Source organism: Sitodiplosis mosellana, unplaced genomic scaffold, assembly GCF_009176505.1.
Source record: "Sitodiplosis mosellana isolate CC-2019 unplaced genomic scaffold, AAFC_SMos_1.0 Smas_scaffold_21, whole genome shotgun sequence".
NCBI lineage: Eukaryota > Metazoa > Arthropoda > Insecta > Diptera > Cecidomyiidae > Sitodiplosis > Sitodiplosis mosellana.
In genome coordinates, this window is record NW_022595263.1 from 399,372 (window position 1) to 422,715 (window position 23,344).

Here is a 23,344-nt window from a genome sequence, read left to right on the forward strand (position 1 = left end):
AATGTTGAAAGTTATAATTGTAGCGAGAGAGTTTGCACCACTGAATTGTATCCATATTGAATAAAATCCGTTCATTACGGCTAACCGTAATCAGCATGACTTCGTTTTACGCATTTACTAAACGATGTTATAGTATTTAGTGCACTACCCATATTTTAATAGTAATAATAATAATAACCGTCGGAACCAAATGTGAAAAATGTAAGTGAATAATGGAAAAACCAGAGCGTACGAATCACCAAGCAAGCACAATAACCACAATATCAATGATATATTACTACGCCGGAGAGCTAGCGTTGCCTTTTGAATATGGTCCAAAGATACAAATAATAAACGTAAATTGAATAGCAATTACCAACATGCAACGCGCACACACACACACGCTCTCTCTTTCTCCCAGTCGCTCGCCCTTTTGTGTTCTCTTATCAACCTTCGATTTTATGTGCTGCAAACAATCATCAATTGAGCAGGGTGATTTCTTAATTGTGCGACACCGCCACTTCATCATCAAGCATCAGTCTCTGGCGTACGTGTGGGTGTTCCGCACAATGAAATTACCATGGAAGAAACCAGATGTGAACACCGAAAGAGAAGCACGCAGTGGATTAGTGCCACTAAGTTCGAAAGAGAAGCGAAGAAAAATTGTGGAAATTACGCATAATTCATAAAATGTTGATTGAATACGTAATAAACTCTGGTCTAGCGACATGCTGTCAATCAACACTGCGCAAATTCCAACCGAATATCGCGTTCTATTATTGTACTTCTTCTCTCTTCATCCATCGAACAAACATTCGGAATCTATTGTCGCCAATCACTTCACATTTCCAACACACGCGCTTATAAATATGAACCATCCGCAAAGTCAGCTAGCTCTTTGCGTTGTGTGTTCTGCTTATGTGGCCACTTTCTGTCAATTCAATTTGGCAAATACCATGCCGGAACAAAGGATGCCGCTTTTAAAAATATTCAATCAATATTCTTTAATTCAACATTTTTCCCGAAATGGAATTTTAATGCGGCAAACATTTGACGTTCACTGCAGCCATTTTGTGAGCAAAACTAATGAATTTATAATCGGTTTCGATTTTATCATCATTGAATAGAGAGTAAAATGCAACTACAATCCGGACATTGTTTTCAGAGAATGTTTGAAAAGGGAGAAAAATAGAAACGGATTAACGTCAATTCAGGATAACTGTCTAAAAATTGACTTTAAACTCCTTGCAAAAAAAAAGAAAAGCTGTTTGGAATGGCAAATATTGTGGTTACTGTGGAAATGCAGCAAATACCATTTTCGCATTTCATTCACAATTGCTCTACACAAAATAGACACTTTGGCAGGAATAAAAAAGAATTCCATTTGAAAAGACTAAGAAAAGGGGCAAACACTCAAATGAACATGGCAACAACACGAAGTTGAAATGGTTCTGCGAATGAGTTGTACTTGTTTATTTACAAGAAAATTGAATTCTGTGCTAAAATTATCATCATTGCGTTACATAGAACGCCTTCGACTATTTGTGAGTGCTTTACGTAATTACGAGAGCATGAAAGTTGGATTGTTTTCATTTTGTATCGAAAAATGTCAGGCAGTATACAGCACACAGAAAGAGTGGAACACACAAAGGGAATGTGAAAAAGAGAGCGAGCGAGAAAAGCGCTTAGAAGCAGCATCCAATTAAAATAACTGTAAATCTTTTGAATTTCATGTTGCGCATCTCTTCGGCTAGAATACATATATACACAAGAAAGGGGACGAGATGCTAGAGAGAAATATGCGAAATGAAAAGGGTATGTTAACGTCTGTTTTACACACGTATTAAGCGAAATATTGTGTGTAAGCGAGCAAACTTTGTAGAACGAAAAGCCGAAGAATTCGAAGCTGGAAACACATACCCATTCGGTCTCATCTGCATGTACGGTATGTCAAGCATACAGGCTGAGTTTGTCTTGAATCTTTTTTTTTTCAAATAAAAAAAATACCAGCAGCAATAACAAGAGCAACACGATGTGAAAAGCGGCACCCAACCAGATCATAAATCTCCGGCAAGGACAAACTATAATTTGGAAAAACGCCTTTGATGAAAATGGAATGGGTAGAAAAAGAAATCGATTAAAATTTAACAAGAAAATGTATCTGTGTTTCGAGCTATTTTCGGTGAACAGTTTTGGGGACGGCGCACATCATTTATTGAAAAGTTTGCAGCCAAAAAACGTGCCTCTACCATCCGTCGCTCACTTTTCAATATAGCTAACCGAACTGAAGCGAGCCGAACACAAGAGAAACAGATTATGGCGAACGCGTTCGCGCGATAAAATCACAACAGGCAAAACTAAAGAGATGGAGAGCGAGCCTGAGAGAGAGAAAGCGAAAATATTAACGCAATAACAATATTTCAATGTTGTCAATTCAACACTTGTACACTCGCCAGACCGTATTTTATCATTATCGACAGTCGTTATCATTTTCATTTCCATTTAGAGACTGCGCTTGCCATCTCTTCTACTGCAAAATAAATTGATATTTTCCGTAAGCGCACGAAATTCACGAAAACGATAAAAGAAAAAAATCAAGCATCTCAACCATATTGTTTAAATTACAATGGAAGAACCATCTCTCCCTCTCGTGTTCGATCGAATTCTTACTGGTTCAATAGAGACGGAGAAAACGAGAAGACGATGGCGAAAGAGAAGAAACATTCAAGATTGCAGTCAATATTTGCCTTTCTTGAGTATGACGACGTACAGCTGAATCTATCTTGAATCGGGCAAAAAAGAAGAACGAGAGATGAGTGTGAGAGAGATTTCAGCTCGTAAAATGGATTTGCTCAGTGAACCAAACATATGCAAGTTTATACTTATGTATGATGGAAATGAAAGCTTCTGCTTAAACATTAGCGATGGCATAGAACGTTTCACTCGTCGAAACAGAGATGCCAGCCAAGAGCAGACGTCTATTTCCACGTTTACATCAGATTTTAGATATTTTTCATACACATTGATAGGATTGAAATGATTGGAAATGTTCACTCTTTTATCAAATCGATCGTTCAAAGGAATCCCAAAATAATATACATTATTTCGGCGATATTCTTCCCTTTTTGCACAACAATTCCGCTTTCGTGTGCATTCTTTGAAATATTTGAATAGTATAGAAAACTAATTAAATTTATAACATCGAAAAAATGCGTCTCAACAACCCCTTTTTCCAGATATTGCTTTATGCTCTTGGGCGTAGTCAAAGTGGCCATCATCTTCTTGTGCATCAACCGAGACTTGGCGAAATGGTTACATGAAATTTATGCATTATCCTTAATTAAAAATGACCGCTTCGCAGAAAAAAAGGAAAGCATATTCCATTGAAGTACAAGGTGAAAGGCAGTGAAAATAATTTTAGGGAAAACACCGAGCGACCGTCTTTGAGCTTATGTTTTCGCAACCTCAACTTTTAAACAAGATTTTCAGTGGAAATGATAAGTTTTTGGGTTTTTATGCGAAAATAAATGGAATCATAAAAATGTTTAAAATATGATGATAATAAAATGTTAGGTAGTCGATCTATTCAATGTTGATAGAATCTGTTATCCGGGTAAATGAAAAGCAGCAAAAACTTAATGTAGCACTCCTACATCATCACATTTTAGGCAAAAAGTAGCAGCATTTATGCGTATTGAGTTCTCATTCTTGATTCATGAATAGGCAATGTATAATAATAAAACCTATCAATACATCTTATATGTAATACATTGGATGGAGGAGCACTGTTTGGATTGATGTTTCAATGATGATAACATGTCTGTATGATGAACTATGTTATGTTCAATGTTGCATAGCATGTGATTCGGTTAACCTAACCATTTTGCAAGTGAATATAGAATATTCCATAGATCTTCAATTCACTAAAACGATAATTCATGTTAGATTATTCAGGAGAGTTGATAAAATGTCAAAATACAAAATAACTGAAGAAAATCTCTAGTTTTGTGTCATTGCGTATTCGCAGATAGAATGCTACCACTGATTATGCGGTGAAACATATTGGGAGCTAGAGCACGAACGAGTGCCTCAAGTGTTCCCCACATATATGCTTTTGAATCTCACTTTAATTTCGAAACGCTCGCAAGGTAAATGAGTATCTGGTCTCAATTCAGCAAACGTAATGCACTTTCATAATAATAACAGCATCATCATCAGTAGCAGCAGAAAAAAATGTATGAAAAAAAGAGAGAAAGAGAGATTTTGTTCTTTTGTTTTTCAGCGAACCGAGTTACCATAGCGACGATTTCTCAATCAACATCCTTCGCAACTCGTCTCGTCCTCATCAAAATGCGATTGAAATAACATTTTAGTAATAACATTGTATCAAATTATTGCAGTTTAATTTATGCATGATGAATATGTTTTCAGACATTATGTAATACTCACACTGACTCACTCACTCATTCACTCACACATTTTCCTTTCTCTCTGTCTCTTAGTCTCTCATCACGCTGTTCACAGGCAGCAATCATTGCCGCTCGCATGTTTCTGTCGATAAATGATTGATGGTTAATAAATTACAAACAAATACATGCATAAAATGGATAGTGAATCACCATTGGTGATAAAGTGGGAACAATGCCAGGATAAAACATGAAATGCGTTTATGTGAGTTTCATGTTTACATTGGTCTCATGTTTGAATAATGCAGCCGCAAACGCGCTTGTTTGCTTGTCCCAGTGAAATCGAATGTCGAATTTCAATGCGTGGGAGTTTAATTGGCACGTTACTATGTACTATGAATCGGTTGTCGGGCGTACGTATATGTGTGTGTATATGCATGTGTTTTTGGCTGGTGTGCTCAAAACGGTGCAAAACAAGACAATGTCTGAATAATGGGTTCAATCACACTTATTCCATTTTATTATGGTCGGTCGCTTTATTCAAATCCAAACTATTAAAATAAATCATTATTTTGAATGTCAGTGCGGGACAGAGGGAAGGTATAGGAAAAGACAGAGGCGGAAAGAGAGAGAAAGAGACTGGGAGAATAGCGATGAACATTAATTTCGATGGCTTTTCAATTTCGGCAAATAATTGCAAATCTCCTTGAAGTATTCATTCTGGCTCACCTTTATCCACTTGTGAATTGGTAATCCGCTTACGATTTGTTTTTTTTTATCTCTCTTATATTGAAAGCATCGCTTAATTGGAAATTTATTTATGGATTATCATGTAAATTGCTTCATTTCCAAATGAATAGATACTTAAATGCTAAAATTTATTAAATAGAGCGTGGCATATTGAGCATGTACTACAACACGTCGAGCGATTGCAATCTCATTTTTAATCGTTTAATTGACATATCAGCGCACATCCACGAAGAATCCAGTGATTGGGCGAAAGATCGTCACTGCACTTTAGATGAACGAATGTTATAAGATTGCTACTTTTCTTCTTGCCACATGTTAAAACCTGACGCTTCAAGGTTTTATATAAGGGGCATTCGTAGAAATTACCATCCGCCAAAATTAGATCGTCTCGCTTCGTTGGCTTTACGTGGATCTGTGTGAGTGTTAAACAAAAGTACCATTTAGTGATGAAAACAAAACCGTTTTGCCCATTTCATTTGGACAAAACAATCAAGGTGTTTTATGCTCGCCTTTATTGAGCACTCCATCGTAACAATAAATTCAGAAAGGAGTCGGTCGCCACCCCGACATTTTCATTATAATAGAAGTGCAACGAATGAATTATTCGCTTAGTTTACATTGTACTTTGCAGCGAATGAATTAAAATGTAGCATCCAATCAAGGACGAGCAGCAGCAGCAGCAGTAGCAGCAGCCACCGCAGCAGGCAGCAGCATAGTATACTCACCGTTACCATTTCATCGAAGAGGAAACCATTTTTTGCTTCAACCAAATGGTTCAACCATGCAGCTCCATCCAAAAACAGACCATTTACTAAGCATCCAATTTCCGGTACACATTCACCATCGGCCGTCTCATCTGTCTGCAGTGTAAGCGCACCAAGTACACAAATGTACACAGAATGGACGTAAGCAAACAAACAGAAAAGGAGATAAAGAAATAAATAAATTTACCAAATAATCGAATGTCAAGAGATTGTACGCGATGCCATGGTTGCGGGAGTAGTTCTGTTGAATGGCCGCAAGAAATGATTGAGCTGAAAAGAATGCCGGTAACCAATAGATCCGAGGCGAACCAGTTTCAATCCATGCCTGCATTTACATTGAATACAAATTACAAAAGTGAATTTAGGTTTTTACGAGCTAAGCCTTTTCGCAAAGTCTTTGACTATTTTCAGGTTCGTGGCACACAAAATGCAATGTGTGTGTATGCGTGTGCTTGCTCACTTATTCTCATTCATCTTATGTAATCGATAAATCTTGTATAAGCTCCCCTGATTTTGTTTGTTCGTACATAATGGATGTTAGAGAAATGGCTTCTGTTTTCTGCTTGTTCTATGCAACTAATTAATCGTCCTTTGTGTATTTATAATCACCTGGAAAAATGTTATCCTTTGTTGCAGATCCTTGACAAAACTGCCAAGTGATTTCAGGGTTGGATACGAATTCATTAACCAAACAGTTGGTATTTTCGAATTAGCGATCGCCATAGCAACGGTTTCTATATCGCGCGACAGAATGATTCGGCCTGTCGAAAGTACAAAAACAAACAGAAATCGATTAATTTGCCTGTCGTCATCGTCATCGTCAACGTTATTATTGTTATTGTTTCTGTTGGCCCCCCCGAAGTTGTGCTTTCGTTTCCGAAAATCAAATTAAACAATTTGTCATAATGCTCGAACTGTGCTCCTGAATTGATAATCGAGATAAACGTTCATATCACTTTCTGTTCGGTTTGAAATTGGTTTGTGTATCGCGTTAGCACAGTTGAAAGAGAGAGTGTGAGTGTGTGTATGTTAGATTGAAAAATGTTCTATAAAAGTTATACGAAATCCGAAGCGCGTGCTTTCGACCATATATACGACCCGATTTATACGACGGGTAACTCTAGGGATATTCAAAGGGAAAATGCGATTGCTTTGACCAAAACCGCACCAGTAAATATTTATACGAATTTCAATTCGATGTTCTCTGAATTGCCACAACGACCACGCAGCTTAGCCGTATTACAACGAAATCAATTGCCCAAAACACCCGAAATTAACGGTAAGACTTTTGCGATTCATCAATTTTCAATTTTCCAAATAAATCCTTCTTTTGATATTGTGTTCCGTTTTTCCTGAACTCAATAGGTGCATTTCAAACGGAATATAATCACTACGCATCAGGGCGCAATAGAGCGAAATTTTTTAATATTCCGCTTGCTACGAAAAGTGGCCACATTCAATTACATCGGCCAAATACGGATGACAACAACAAGATTACTGATAAGACGCCATCAAAGCCGCAAGCAAAATCGCGGTCAGTGAGTTGCCAAACCGTCTTTCGTGAACAATCCGCTCAGACGAAGCCTTACTTACCGCAAATTCGATATCGAATGGGTGTTGAAAAGAGTCAACTCTTTCAAGTGAACGATGCACTCGATATGGAATCACCCCCTGGATTCGATGAAATAAGGGCGATTAATCGCAGGCGAAAACGTGTTGAATGCGAAAAAATTCTAAAGCAATACGAAAATTCAACCGATGAACAGCGTCACATCTTGGAAACGCTCGAATGGGAAGATTGGCTGACACAAGAATGCGATATTGAACATACACAGTCACTTCGCTTCCGCAAGGTGGAAGAAATGCTCAAGCAACGCGACAAAATATTCGAAATTGATTCAATCAAAACTATTGATCGTTCCGTTAATCGACTTAACGGCGAGCATAAATTGAAAATTGAAAACATCAAGTACGTAATCTAATTAGGTTATCATTTTCAATGTGCCATTATGACGTTTGAATATTTTATGCAGCAAAAAATATGAGCGATCAATTAGAAAGCTTCGGAAGTTTGTGTACTACAATCAAACGAAAGATGGTTGCTGTGAGAACAACACCGATCTCAGCGATTCCATTCGCAAAATACGTCATGGGAATTTGAATAATTCAATAACAGCAGCTGGTTCACGCAAATACGAAACGGCATTAAGTCGGATTGAGAGGGTCGATACATTTACATCGAACTACGAAAAAGCGATGCATACGAGAACGCCCATCGATAAACCCAAGAAAGCCGTTTGTGAAATTGCCCCCGGATTCCTGAAAGATAACAATCTTCGAATCGTTTATGAAGCACTCAAGGTAGTAGAGAAGATAGATAGAAGAAGAAAAAAACACACACACACACCGAAAAACATTCTTTTTCCCATTTTCTTTCCTCTTACTTCATTTTCATATTCCATTTTATGCATACAGGCTTATCGTTTGCAACAAACAATTCACGATGAAATTTCCACTAAATTGAAATCGATTGACAAGTTACGTGCCGCGACGCTAGCTACTGACGAAATGACTTGCTCAAAAATCACTGAAACCAAAAACAAAATTGCAGAAATGCTGAAAATCCATTCTCATTTAAAGGAATTGCTTCAGAATATTCATCAAATTTCAATTGACTCGTTTGTGGATTTGCTGACGCACAAGTTCAATTTGATTTTAACCGAGAGCTCAGTGAATGAGTTATTGAATTTCAACGAAGTAAAGCTGCCATCATTGGGCTTTGAATTGGAAACTATTGAGCTATCAAAGGATGATGTTTCATCAGTGTATTTAAATGATATTCTAAAGCGATGCAGTGAAATAAATCATGCGAAATCGGATGATGTAGATGATGATAATGATGATGATGAACTGGAGAATGTAATGACAGATGAAGCAGTTCAGAAAATCGTATGGCCGGATGTTATGGATCGTCTGGAAAATTACTTGGACCATCGTACGAAAATCAAAGTGGATTTGAAACGCTTAACTACTGAAGAAGAGGCCATGGTGGAAAGCATTGGAAACGACTGTGTCGAAAGCATAATCGACAATCTATTCCAAAGTGAAAAATAATTAGAAATTGAATACCTTGAATTGCGTCTAAAACCTCCATCGATGTGGTACGTATGCAATTTAGTAATCGGTTGTATTGCCGTATCTCTTGTAGTAGCACCAAATTCAGTGAATTTGAGGTTGGATGCTTTTCATTCAGTATTTTTAGGTCAAACTCATTTGGTAAGGCTTCTAAAATATCTTTGACCGCATTAAGCAACGGCTCATTCTCTGATGATCTCAACGAATAGTCCTGAAAACGGAAAAAAAGAAATGCCATAAATTTGATTCAAAATGGAGTTTGTTTGGAAAGTATACTTCGCCGTCGGGAATGCCAAAGTTCTGAAAGAAATGGATGCATAAAGTAAAAAAAAATGTAAACCATCAAAAAATGCAGGAAAAATAAAATAAAGTTCAAGGCTAACCTGTGCTAATGTAACATTTGCAATCAGAAAATTGGTTTCATTTCGTTCGCGCAGAACGTTTGAATTCGGATGCAATCCGCAAACGGAGGCATCATTTTTATCGTCTAGACTTTTTATATGACTTATAATCGAATCAATTGTCGAGTAATTATCCGGAAAGTAGGCCTCAATTTTCATCGTATTATTCGCCAATTTGCCACCGCTTTCGCAGAATTCACGTGAGCAAAAATGTTCGGTGAATAATTTCAAGCATTTGAGATCGGTAATGTCATTCATGTGACCCCCATAATTGCACTCCGCTAGCAATGTTTGTAAAGTTTCAAATGGAATGCTATTAAATGCATTCAAGTATTCATAGAATTGATAAATGCTCATGAAAAGATCCGTGTCATTGAAATCGTATGCATGGTGATTCCAACCAATTGAGTCGAAATTACGTCGTTCCAAAATGGCACCGTGCAAGAAACTCAACGAATACAGCAGTGCTTTGAGTTGATTCGGATGCTTGTTTTCACTTATCCAGCTGTCGTCGGTGAGTGGTTGGCAACTAAATGTGCGCATCAACGTACCTCGCAATCGTTTTGGTGGTTCGTTGACAAGTTTCACGCTACCCTGAATTATCGATAGTGGAAAAATGTGCGTCGAATGCGATGTGAGCCATAAACGAAAATCTTGATTCGTTGTGTCCGGTGCAAGATTATCGCATATTCGTTCCAGAACGCTCATCCAATCGATGGCCAAATGACAATTTTGTAAAATAACCCAATCACCCGATTTAATTCCGTCTTCCACCAATTTTATTGCTAATGAATTTTGCTGTTCACCCATCGCCATCGACAACGATGTCAATCGATTTCGATCGATTAATTGTGTCTCGGCCAGATGTCGAATGCTTTTTATTGGATCGTAATTCGATGATAAAATGAAGAGCAACGGTTTGCAACATGTTGAATCGCCAAATGCCGATGCCAAATCGAAAGGGGGTGACTCGGTAAATTCACTGCCCAGTGTCTCATCAATGAACGAATAAAGGGCGACAATCAATTTCATTGGCTGAAAGCAAGAGAACAGCAATCGCTTCTGAAACGATGTCAAATCGGAACGATAACAGCCAGCAGGAAAATTAATTTCATTTGACTCGGTCTGTTTGGCATAATTTCGCCACTGTGACTCATTTTCCAGCAGCTTGTCTATAACATCGGAAAAACTAGCCACCGTCGAGAGCCTGCCAAAAATGATATGCTATAAAGAGCAACTTATTTTTATGTCAACAGTAAAGTGCGATATATCTCTTAGAATGTATAAACCAAATGTGTGCTTTTTTTGTTGCATTTCCATTTTCGTCGTTGAATTGAAAATGATAACATCAAACGACCAAAACAAGAAGCTTTGTTGGAATGAATCTGATAGTTCTTTTCAAGTTGTATGATTGAATATCACTGGAAATTTCAAACACAATTTGCGGTGAACAAATTGAAAATATTTGACCTTTATCATACATTTTATGACGCTTCAAGGAATTCTTCTTCTATCTATATATATTCCTTTCTTCTGGACTATATGTTGCATTCCATCAATGTTGGCTTAATATTAGATTCGACTCAAATTCTTTGAACAAACATTTGAAATGTTGGAGAAAAAAAGACGGAAAATATCGGTTATTCTCACCTTTTGAGTGCCGACCATGTTTGAGTAGATATCCAATCAGGTTTGTTAGGGTCATTTTCATTCCAATTTTTCAGCTTGCCACTTGAGAATAGGCATTCCCATTCTTCTTTGGTGGCCAATTTTTCCGTAATGCTGACATTCTTTGCAAGAAGTGTTGAAAAGACAATTTTTTCCTGTTTCCAATGTTGAATGTTTGTTCACTAAGTGTTTGTTTATCTGATATTCATTTTAGATTTCAATTCGAATACGGTATACCTTCTCTTGAAGACTTCGACACAATTTGGTGTAGATAAAATAGGTAAGGTATTTTTTTAAGTCTTTGATTCGTTGCTGGACATCGTCGACTTTATCCGTATTGTCGATGGCCGATGTAAGATGACCCACAAACCATGACAAACTGTATTGGTACATTTGATTTATGTTCATCAATTCATCTAAATGGAAAGAAATTAGAATGAAGTGGGTCAGTGTCATGCATCATGGTTTGCCCGTTGTCAATGCCCATTATTACCGATGGTAAAATAAATGATGCTGGCATGTGCGGCCAGCGGTTTGTATGCCATGCGTGTTACATCAATTTGCTTTTCGGTCACTTTGGCAACACTAATTTTTTCAAGTAATTCATTTATTTGAATTTTCGACGCACTGATTAATTGCACCGCAGCATCGTGCTCCAATAGATGATCATCGGTTGAGAGCGTGTCGAGAATTTTGTTTTCCTCGTTGATAAGTGTTCTGTATGGATTTGATTTTATTGATTTACGATATGATATTAATGAAAATTTTGAATGCGGTAAGTTTACGCTTATTTTCCTAAATAACTTGTTTACCTATTTGTGTCCACTTTCATTGAAACGATTTGACTTTTCTCTGCTTCGACATCTGATCTCTCTCTTAGAACAGTTACACCGAGCAAATACGATTCCATTCCAGCTGAAGTTACTCTGAAATCCAAAATAGCCACTTTTGCCGCTACTTCAGCTGGATAATGCGGTTTCGCCAATTTCGTTGTAAGGTAGATTCTAGAAATGATTGTTGTGGGAGATAACAATTTTATTATTAAATGAACAGAAAAAGGAAAACGATTTGAAAAACAGATCCAATAATGATGCTTCAATTTACCTGAAGGCGTCATTGTATTCGATAAGGCTTTCGCCCAGCTTGATGTGACGTGTGCCACTTTGCCTAAATACTTCTTTCATTAAAACGGATTCCATACACGGCTCCAAATCAAGACCTACATTCTCCATCAAAACCGGCAGCCCATACTGAATCGCATTCTCAAGAACACGTAAATAGTCTGGTTGGCTTACTTGAATGATGCATATTCGATTTTCTTTTTCCAAATTTTTAATCCATTTGTTTGCGAAACCTTGTGGATCTATTATTAACGTCCATCGACGTGTATTTCTGCAGAGGAAAAAAAAGAAAGAAGAATGTCGAACACAAACGTTGATTTCAGACAGTGGATAAAATGATTTTATCGCTTCAACTTAACTGCAAAATAACTGCACTTTCAACGGAAAATCGATTGTCGGGCAACCCAAAAACATTCCACGATTTCACTTGAACTTTGTCGGCAAAAACGTTCTCCACTTTAAATTCACTGAATGAGAAAAAATGAATGAATCGATGAATGAGATGGATATTCGGAGTCTCATACAGAGAGAGAGGGGGGAGTGGAGAGAACTATTTTTTTTATTTTCTATTTACTCACGGATCACAGTATAAACCGAGTGAAGTGCATTTTTCAATCCAACTTTGAATCTGTTTGCGTCGATATGATTCCGTAAGCTGGCCCAAATAGGCAACAATTCCACTCGAAACGAGCACATCGCCGATGAGATATTTTGATTTCGTTTGTATGTCTTCCATTGACTGTTGCCACCGCTCTTTTTCACCGCCTAGCGATGCGACTATTTCAGTTGCGCGCTGTAATCTTTTGCTGCACCGTTCATGATCCGATTTTAAGCTCTCGAAATTATCCTTCTCAATTTTCAATTGCTTTTGCAAATCGCTCAAATTGTCTTCGAGCAAACGAAGCTCTTCGGTTTTCGAATTTAATTGCGCTATCGATGCATCACGAATTGTTTCCGCTTCTTTCAATTCAAGCCGTTTGGGTAGAGCAATTTTGGCAGCTCTATCATATTTCACAATGGCAATCACCCATTTGCACAGCATTTCACATGCTACCGAAATTAGTTTAATTTTTTCCACATCGAATGCATCATTTGACAGTACTTTTTCCTGTAGCTTTTCGCTTATGTGATCCGGAATCATGTCTTTATCCAGCGTTAGCAAATACTCTACATATTTCGGATCGTTAAGCATCTTTTTCGACAACGACCAGTAGTCTTCGATGGTTACCGTCGCTTTTTCCGGTTTTATGTCACGCAAAATGCAAATGTCTTCCATAACGACTTTTACGGGCATCGGAGGGCTTTTCATCGTACGAACCGATGCCAAATCGGCTGGGGTCAACGAAGACAAAGACTCTTCGGCTTCCTTCATCTGAGGTATAACGTCTTCCATTATATTTTTACAATGTTCCTCCAAGTCATTGGCCTGAGCCGATTGGTCGGAAACAGTTAGTTCGTCCTTTTTAACAACTTCACGCTGTTCATCGACCGCTTCCTGCGCCGTTTGCACATCAGAAACTTGCTTCGAAACTTTTTCCGAGGCTATCTTGCATTGTGGCTCCAGTGCATCGATTGAATCTTGCATTGAAACCATTTGTTCGGACGATTCCGCCACTCGCTCCAAACTGATTCGATATTTTTTTTCTCGTTTCATAAATTCCAATTTTTTCTTCACCAATTTATCTTTGAATATGGTTATCGATTCGACATAACTCATTGGCGGAATGTTGACACGTTGATGGTGTTGCATGAAAATTTCCTGAGTCAATGACATTGTGCTTGTGAAAAATTCCATGAACATTATTATGGCGGCTGATGTTTCAGGTTCGGTTAGATGTTCAAAACCTTCTTCGGTTAAAAATCGTTGTGCGACTGCATACAAACCATCGTCGGGCCATGGATGGAACCATGAAATACTGCAGGCATTTATAACTGATGGATAGTCACGAATTATTTCGTGGAAGCGATTACAAGCTGGTGACATGCATAAAATCACATGCAATTGTTCACGAATCAAATTAACGAAAAATTCATACAATGCCTTTGGCGATCCATCGGTTTGAAGTGTTTTATCTCGTTGCTTGTCAATCGCTAGCATTTTTTCGCAAATATCCTTAATTTCATCCGGGTCAAATAAACGTAAAACTTCACCCGATTGCAAGAGATTGCTGATGTCGTCCAAAAATCGAACGTCCTTTATTTGAGCATCGGTTATGAGAAATACTCCATGGGATTCGGTTGAGCTGACTTTCAAAAGCATAGCCTTCAAAAATTCCGTCCATTCCTCCAACGAGTAGGTTCGACTCAGTTCAATTTGGAATAGTTCATAGTCCATAATGTGAGCGGCCAAACGAGTGTAAGACTGTCGTCCAGATCCACCGATGCCGATTAACAACGCATGAGATCGTGGTTGTTTTAAAACACGGCATATTCTAGACAAATGTTCGACAGTGTATCGAAACATTGTTAAATTCATTGGTCGTTTCGACATGTTATTAAATTCAACAAGATAACACTCCACGACATATCGAAGCTCATCCAAGTCCTGAACCTCCAAGTAATTTCGAGTGTCTGCTTTTGGATTTGTAAAATCACAAAACATCAGCTTACGTAAATTGTCTGGTATAATCGGTTTGCCCGCATCGATAAATCGACTGAACAGCTCTTGTGGTGTGGTATGTAAATTACTTTCAACGGCTCGACAAATCTGATCGAATAACCACTGTTGATCTGAAGCATTGACCAGACGGTCACCGTACACACGCCCAATCTCATGTGCCCAAAGCCTTCGCATTGTATCGATTCCTTCAATCGCCTCAGGCACCGACAGCAGAACACCTTGAACGACTCGCGAAAAATCACGAACATTGAATTGATAATGAGATTTGGCGGGTGTGGGCAGCAATATTTTTTGAACCTCATTATAAATAGACATAGTTCCAAGAACGATTTCATCAATACAAGGATCGAATTCCTTGGAAAATCCGCTAAAAGAGAAACAAAATTAACAAAAAGGTAAATAAAAAACATCAAGAGGAGACGCAAATCAAAATAAAAACCGTGTTTGGAGAGTAATATTGAATTAAAGGAGATTTTATGGGGAAAAATTACCGCGCATCCAAATGCCATAAAACGATTTTACTGAAAATAGACCGAAGAATCTCGTTATTGAATTCATCGACCGCAATGATGTTGAAGTGGCGTAAAAACCGTGGAGTGATGCTTCGTCCGTTATATTGGGGCGAGAGCATTGAACACATGATCTGAAATTTATTAATATTAAAACGTAGCAAACGTACGCAAAATGTTCAAGATTTATCATGAAATCAGAAGCCAACCTGCAAATCGATGAGTTTGGTTGGTACAAAGTCCTTGTGTTCATACCAAATGGAGTGATCAATCCACATGCGAAGTAGTTCGACTGCCGACTGTGAGCTACTTTGATCGTCTGGTTCTGGTAATGAAAGGTCATCAACGAAAATGACGCATTGTTTGCCTAGAGGCGGACCAAATACCCCTTTGCGACGCTTACTCAATCGCGCCATAATAATTTGTTGCACTTGTTTTGCCGTTGTGTTCGCTGTAAAATTCATGTTAATTGAAACATAAGCGTGTTGATCGATTTTCTTCGATAAGAAATCGTGAGCATAAATGGTTTTGCCGGTTGCTGTTGGCCCAACGAGTAGAGTGGCTTTTCCATGGCGTACAAGTAAATCGAGGAGTGCATAAATGCGAACAGTCTCTTTAGTTGTAATTATGATTTGATTGACGGGGATATCACGAGATAATGGAGGTGCTATAGCGATTTCATCCGACCATAATTTCCATTTGCCCTTGCCTTCGCAAATAAAGCGATAATCAAAAACACTGCCCGCCTTCGGTATTGTAAAAATGTACGGCTTTGTCAAACTGGTCACTTGTAGTTCGTCGGGAATATTAAACTTTTCATAAAGTTCGTTTGGAAAGTCTTTCAACAATAAGCCATGGAATAGCACTGAAAATGACAAGCGACTCGTTTCACTAGGCAATGCACCGCCCAATGACCATATGCAAGAGAAGAAGAACATTCCCTCCAGTTGCGCCCGAACATCCAGTTCGGTGAGTGTTGATGTGGTTTTTTCATCATAGTAATCGTCGATAAAGCATTCAAAGAGGTTCATTAGCGACGTTATCAAATTCGAATCGGTTGTGTATAGCATTCCCCTTGCTCCGAATGAATGCCGAACGAAATACAAAAGGATTGGACAAAATCGCATAAACAAATTGGTTATTTCTTGCTTGTTCACATCTTCGAGAATGTGTGGTAATTTTGCTTTCCATTGCTCGAGCAATGGCTGCCAGCCCAACGAAACCGACGACATGTAAACGACACCACAACGAGACACCTAAAAGCATCGAAAATGTGAATTATAAATTTTGTAAGCATTTCGGGGGCAACCGAGAAATAAACGAAAAAGTGGTTTTACAATTGCTGGTGATGCGTCTGCCAAATCCAATGCTTCGAATAAAAGATTCATGGAGCTGCTCAAATAAAATATATCACCCGAAGTGAGACAAAGTTTTCGATTATCATCCAACACGCTATTGATATTCTCCATCCAAACCGTATCGACGGGCCCATCGAATATTAACCACTTTCGTTTGTATTCGTTGTCAGTGTCGTTGGCATTGATAAAATGCTTGAAATTTATTGCCAAAATGCCATCTCGCCATTCATGCGATTTTTCATCGAAACCACCATACAATTGACCAATAGTTACACTTTTCGGATTAATAATCGTGCACATCGGATGGCTCTCTTTTATTTCCGTCGCCGCCGTCGTTGGCGGTCGTTGTTCCAAAATGGCCAGTGCTTCTCTGAGAACTCGATATGTCGTCGTTTTGCCTGCAAATGAATCACCGACTGGATTATGCTTGAGGTTTTTTCATGAGCAAAATGGAAGGCTCACCAATGTCACCGACGATCATTATCCCGGCACGGATGTGCAACATTTCGTAAAGTTGATAAACTTTTTCCACAAAATATTTCGTCGCATTTATATTTTGTGCCGTGCAAGCATCGACAATGGCTTGCCGTATGGGCGATTCAGACGGCTTGGTACATTTATTGCCGAAAATGTCGCTTAAAATAGACTTAATAAAATGGATATTTGTTAGTACTTTATCGTTTCGGAACAGATGTTTCGAAACTTTACCTCAAAAATAGAAACATCTTCATCATCTAGTGTGCATAAAATGGTTTTGCGAATAATTTCAATGAGCATTGCCTCTTCATTTTTCTCGGTCGCTCCTCCGATTTTGGCTCGTTCGCTCATTTCCAACACGGTTTTCATGGTTCGCATCCCGAAATCATAATGCGGCTGAGCTATTAGCTGCTCCTTACATAATTGAAACATCGTAATGATTTTAATCCCTAATGACTGTGCATTTTCGAAACCATGCGATAGCAATTCGATTTCGGCTATGCGCTTCATATCGGGCAACATCATCGATATCGGTCGGAACAAAGTCTTGAGATTGTCACTAAAATTAAATTACAATACACACATATGAACAAAAACCAACAACTTTAAATAAAGCCTCCTGAAAACATTTTGCATCTGATAAATTATGCATACTGTAATTTCTCGTGACAATTTATCGGTTTCAATGAACTGAGCGTAGTAAAAATAGCGCAGCTCGAATTCATCGGCAACATTATACCATCGATGATGAAATTCGGTTGGGCCAACTTCAATGCCTCTTGGATCGTTTGCATATAATGTGCCACAACAGACAAGACACCCGACTCGATATGATTAAAATTGTCAAAGCAAACCCTTGAGTGTGAAGAGAGGACGGAAAATTGCAAACATTTTACAACATAGTTTCAAATTGTTTACAGCGCGCCATACAAAGTGGATGTGTACGTATATATTTACCATGCTCCGCATGCAGCTAGTCCTTTGAAGAATTTACTCATTACAATGTAGTCCAAATCGTAGGCACAATTGAATGAAATGCAATATCTGGCAAGTGCCTTGGCCAAATCTTTGACTATTTCCGTTTTTCCTATGCCAGCCTCACCCTTCAAAAATCAAACAATCACCGTTGATTACACATTCCATAAATTGTTGTAGTTGCTGAAAGGCCACAAATCACAAATCTGTAATGCAACGTTACCTGTAGTGCCATGCCGAAATGTTGATTGAGTCCAACAAAAACAGTGCGATAGCATCGGTCAGTCAATGGAGTGATAACCATACAAGATTTATTGCCAATATACTCGAAACCATAAAGTAATTTTGACAACAGCATCTTTACTTCGATTTTATACTCGTCGAAATAGTAGCGCATTTGACCCATCCACTCGAAATGTTCCACTGAATCGACATTCTTTTCAATTAAACGGTTTAAAATATTCTGCGCTTGAATGAGCAATATCAGTAAAGTTCGTAAATTTAAACGCTTGCCGGGTGATAGATTTCGTCTAAGTAACGAAACGGTTTTTTCAATTTGCCTCTCGAGCTTTTGCGCTGTTTTCTCGAATGCAAACTTTGTATTGTTTGTTGACAGTAAGGCTGCATCAATCTGTTTGGTAAACTCGACGAGGAAAGTTGCATGAGTCTGCCAGAAAAATAAAACGGAAAATCAAAGGAAAAATGTGATATTTACTTTCAAACCGAAAATATGTGTCTACTGATGCGCATACAAATTGCCCCGACCACTGCAAAATCCATTCGCCAAATTCTTGGCTCGAATAACTTTCAATCGCATCGAAAATTTGCGCCAGAACCGTTTCCTTCATTACACGCTCCAATTCGAGAAGCCATTTTTCAACTTGACCACGTGCTTTTGCCGTTGATATTACCTGCGTTAATTCAACCTCTTCACCCTATATTTTTTAAAAATATTCAAACGAAATATCAAGCACCACTTTATGCTTTGAGCTGGATTTGTGTTTTAAGATTTTATTTACATAAGACGATTTCATAACAGCTACTTCAAGCATGTCAGTGAATGTTAACGAACTGATGCCTTCGAAACACTTTTTAAGATGAAGTTGCACTCGAGTTGGATCTTTTGTTTCAGCCAAAATTTCCAGTAAACCATCGTTTGAGAGGAAATAAAATCTTGGAAAGTACAAGCGTTTCTTCTCGAGGTACTAAAACACCAAGTAACAAAATGAGTTTTTTTTTCTCTTAGCGAGTTATAAAACAAAAAGTGGAATTTTAAGAAGAAGAAGAAAAACATACGGTATGAAGCCCTTTTTGAATTATTTCCAGTAAACTGAAGGCTTTTTTAAGTTTTTCCGACATTTTGTCGATATCAACAACAGACATCACAGCCGGATCTAGATGAACTTGTTTCATAAGCTCCTTCCAAATTTTGTCAACGGCACCAAAACGTCGCCCTACCAATTGCATTCAATCGAAATAAATTTGTGCTCGTTTTCTTCGATTTTAGTTTAGTCCTACCTTCTTCGGGCATTTGTTGTTGAATGTCAGGACTGGAGAAAATCGGCTCCAAATAAATCCATGTGGCTTGAACACGAAGCCAATCATCCAAAATCTCTTGCAGTAGCACCAATTTTGATTCCCATAATCTGAAAATAAACGCCTTTTAGACTTGTTTCTTTCAACCACTCGGAAGATGTAATGAACCGTACAAAATTTCCGTCTCAAACGGTTTGATATATGGTGAATTTTTCATGGTTTGCGTTTTAATGATATGGTCGTCGAGCAGCGTTTGAATATCATTTACACTTGCCAAGATGTATGTGTCGCGGAAAAAATGGATGGAAAACTCGATGCCCTGCCATTCGACAATCATGTTGCTCATGGCAAGCTCGAGACTATTTTCTTTGGTTGCACTTTGCGAAATCTTTTCGAACCGTGCCAAATAATCTTCCAGTCCAAATTCGATAACCTTTTCCAGCGTTAGCTCGGCCGAAACAACGATTGGGAAACCCACCATCTAACATGCGTCGAGAGAATTAGTTTTTGTATTTCAAATATATCAACATAAAACCCAAAGCTTGTCACATTTTTACCTCCGAAATTTGTTCCCAATGACGGTTCTTCAGCCCTGGATTACATAGAGTTTGTATAATTGGCATGTTCAATTTAAATTCGTCGATATTTATTTTGATATCCTCGGCGAGTCGCCGAGATTGCGGATGCTCTTCGAACCCTTGGCTTAATTTCAATAAATCATCATAAATAGTTTCAATGCTCTTGGCTATGTCCTCCGGATCGAATGTACCCACTTGACTCTTTAGCCATAAATCACGTTTCTCAATAAAATCTTGACCCGCATCGAACAGTTTTTTATACGGCATCAATTTCACATGTGTCTGCTTTCGCAATGGATACTCTGACAGTGGCCAACCAAATGATTTTTCCTCTTCGTTTATGCGCTCGATTTTTTCCAGTGCAGCCGTTAGCCGAGCATCTAAAACGTTCGCTTTGCGTTTGTACTTTGCAACGAGCGTAATATCACCCCAAACATCGTATTCCAATAACTGTTCCCAATACAAATCCAAATCACGACGAAATTGCTCAATCCGTTTTCTCAACAGTTCTTGGTATTCAATGGTTTTCTGTTCGACGATTTGTTGATTTTGCAGAAAAACTGACGGCATTTTCAAATACCACTGAAACGTAATGCTATTCTGTTTGATTTCCAATGGCGTGTAAATTGTTTGGTCCATCAACCAAAGGAAATGATCCAAATTCTGTAAAAACAAAAACAACAACAAACGAATGAGAAAAAAAGCCCACATCATTTTGCTTTGAAGCATCATGAAACAGGTCATGTTTATCTCTCTCTGGTTACCAATTTCAATCTCTTTTCCATTTCTGGTATGACTTCGGCCTGTGTTCGCTCGGTATACGCTTTTGAATTCATTAGTTCGGCGGTGTTTTTGGGAATGGTGAGCGCTTGTTTTGATATCTCCTCGTATTCACTTTGTAATTTTGCCATGTCGGCTTGTTGGTCGGCAACCATTTTTGTGAGGAGTTCAGTTTGCATGAATTTAGCTAACACTTCGAGCGTACCGATTAATGAGGTACGATGAAACTCATAAAATCCTATCGAAACAATGCCCCAAATGTTCACGGATATTTCGTACTCTACATCATTGTAGTGATTAATCAGCTCGCAGTACTCTTCAAATGCCGGATTGGAATTCATGAAATTGTAAATTTTGTCCGCATCGGCGCCATTCATTAAATCCATATAGTCATCAAAGTCTTGTAACATCAACTCGGGCACGATACGTTCCTCTTCCAAAACATCGGTGATTTGCCTTCTACATTCGTCAATTATGTCGGCCGCAATGATTGGTTTCAGGTAATTATTTCGCGGAAGAAATTCGGAGAAATTTGGCATTGTTGTTTCGATGCGCTCGAAATTCTGTACAGCACCCAGCACACTCTCTACGATGTGCAAAATTTCCGTGTGAATTTTCACAAATGTCGGACAAAATACCATTCGATCTTCGTCTTCGAGCATAACGTGCAATTGAATTCTCGGATTGGATCTATTTTTCATGAATTGGACGAATATTTTGAGACTTCGCACGGCAATATCCTGCAAGCAATGAGTCATTTGTGATGCAACACAATCGAAAAATCGATGCAACGCTCTCGGTTTTGTTGCGTCCGGCATCACTTTCCTCTTCATCGCCGATCCAAATATCAATTTCAATGCGTCATACCATTTGGTGGACAAAATCTCTCTCGTATCTTCAATTTGTTTGTTTATTGTCGTCTGCAATAAATTAAAAAATGATTGAGCTTGATTACGGCCGTGCATTTAATATTTCATGCATTATTGCACACAATGGTATTTCTTAGTGATTACTCACGATGAATTCAACCAAATCAAATGTACCAACATGACGAAGCAAGTCTTCGGCATCGATGAAACACAGCTTCGTATATGTTGTGTGCCAAAGCGCAAGCATTTGTCGTAGACATGGTGTGATGACGTAGAGGTTGCGACTAATTGCTCGACGGTTCACATGGATTCTGAAAATAGGAAATCGTTAAACATCCTAGCAACTGTTGGTATGGCATCGCAACATTGTATCAATAAACAATTATTCATTACACATGTGCATGATGCTTTCCAATTTCTTTTATTTCATGACGTTCCTGAGATATTTTCGCATCACTACCGCCGTCGCCGCTGCCACTGCTGCTGTGGTTGTCGCATGAATTATCTAGCGATTTTCCCAGTACGAAATCCACAACCGATTTTTTCGAAACGAAAATGTACTCTGATTTGATTTCATCAACATTCGTATCGATGATGTCCTGCCATTTTGTCAGTCGCTTCGGAACCAATCGCAGAATCCTTCAAAATTAGAACCAATATTTGTTTAGAGCAATGAAACAGCCGTTTCAAATCCGGTAAATCAATATTTTCCTCACTTATTCAGCATTCGCTTAGTCATCGGGGCGATGTGATTTGTATCTATGCCATGCTTGATATAATAGTAATATCTTAAAAGCTGACGCTCTTGTGAATTGGGAAATGTGTCGCCCGTTTTATCTTCAGTTTCTTTGGCCACGATCAACTCAACCAATGTCTTACGAAACTCCTCTCGCTCTTCACGCATTTTTGTGTAGTTGGGAAATTCTTCGGAAATACAATCAATAAATAAGCAACAACATGTTTGTGGAATCACATTGAAATACATGAGCAATTACTTCGTTTTCTTGATTTTTTTGCATCGGTTCTTAATTTGATTCGATGTGATTTTCGTAATTCCGGTGGAAGCGGAGGTATGCTTGAGGCCCCTTTGCAAAGTGGCCGAGCGGTTGTCAGCTTATCAAATTCCAAGCGAAGGCGTCTCGTTAGAAATTCGGCATTTGCTTTTCGATATTTCGGATCACGATGTAATGCTGTAAATACTTTTGGCCTTTCACTCGATTCCGATGGGTTCTCATCAATTTTACCCAATTTTCTTTTTCTATCCATCTGCTCAAATAAAATTATTTCTCTTACCACAAAAAACTGTTGAAAGTCAGATCTTCAATAAAAAATTAAAAATCAAAAAAAGTTCAATCTGTTTTAATAACAGAAATAGCATATCCATAGTGACGCCAAACGGTTGCGCATTTTGTGGGTTT

At 38.4% G+C, this 23,344-nt stretch overlaps 2 protein-coding genes across 2 annotated transcripts; one reads left to right on the forward strand and one right to left on the reverse strand.

Moving 5' to 3' along the window:
* Positions 1-5,328: 5,328 nt before the first annotated feature.
* Positions 5,329-23,192, reverse strand: LOC129568708 (dynein axonemal heavy chain 7). Its single transcript, XM_055446952.1, has 32 exons — positions 22,922-23,192; positions 22,643-22,850; positions 22,320-22,565; positions 22,075-22,237; positions 21,042-21,977; positions 20,257-20,940; positions 19,873-20,180; positions 19,682-19,809; positions 19,460-19,617; positions 19,183-19,368; positions 18,904-19,098; positions 18,387-18,830; positions 18,146-18,291; positions 17,843-18,043; positions 17,420-17,747; positions 17,183-17,357; positions 16,691-17,127; positions 15,563-16,609; positions 15,336-15,487; positions 12,803-15,211; positions 12,584-12,691; positions 12,208-12,495; positions 11,916-12,107; positions 11,597-11,820; positions 11,341-11,519; positions 11,086-11,258; positions 9,418-10,642; positions 9,029-9,245; positions 6,503-6,660; positions 6,087-6,224; positions 5,861-5,995; positions 5,329-5,547 (listed from the first exon to the last, which is right to left on the reverse strand). The coding sequence occupies exons 1-32, from the start codon at positions 23,190-23,192 to the stop codon at positions 5,329-5,331; spliced, it is 12,078 nt and encodes a 4,025-aa protein (XP_055302927.1).
* On the forward strand, positions 8,228-9,213 carry LOC129568616 (uncharacterized). Its single transcript, XM_055446725.1, has 2 exons — positions 8,228-9,060; positions 9,153-9,213. The coding sequence occupies exon 1, from the start codon at positions 8,468-8,470 to the stop codon at positions 9,011-9,013; it is 546 nt and encodes a 181-aa protein (XP_055302700.1). The 5' UTR covers positions 8,228-8,467; the 3' UTR covers positions 9,014-9,060; positions 9,153-9,213.
* Positions 23,193-23,344: the final 152 nt, after the last annotated feature.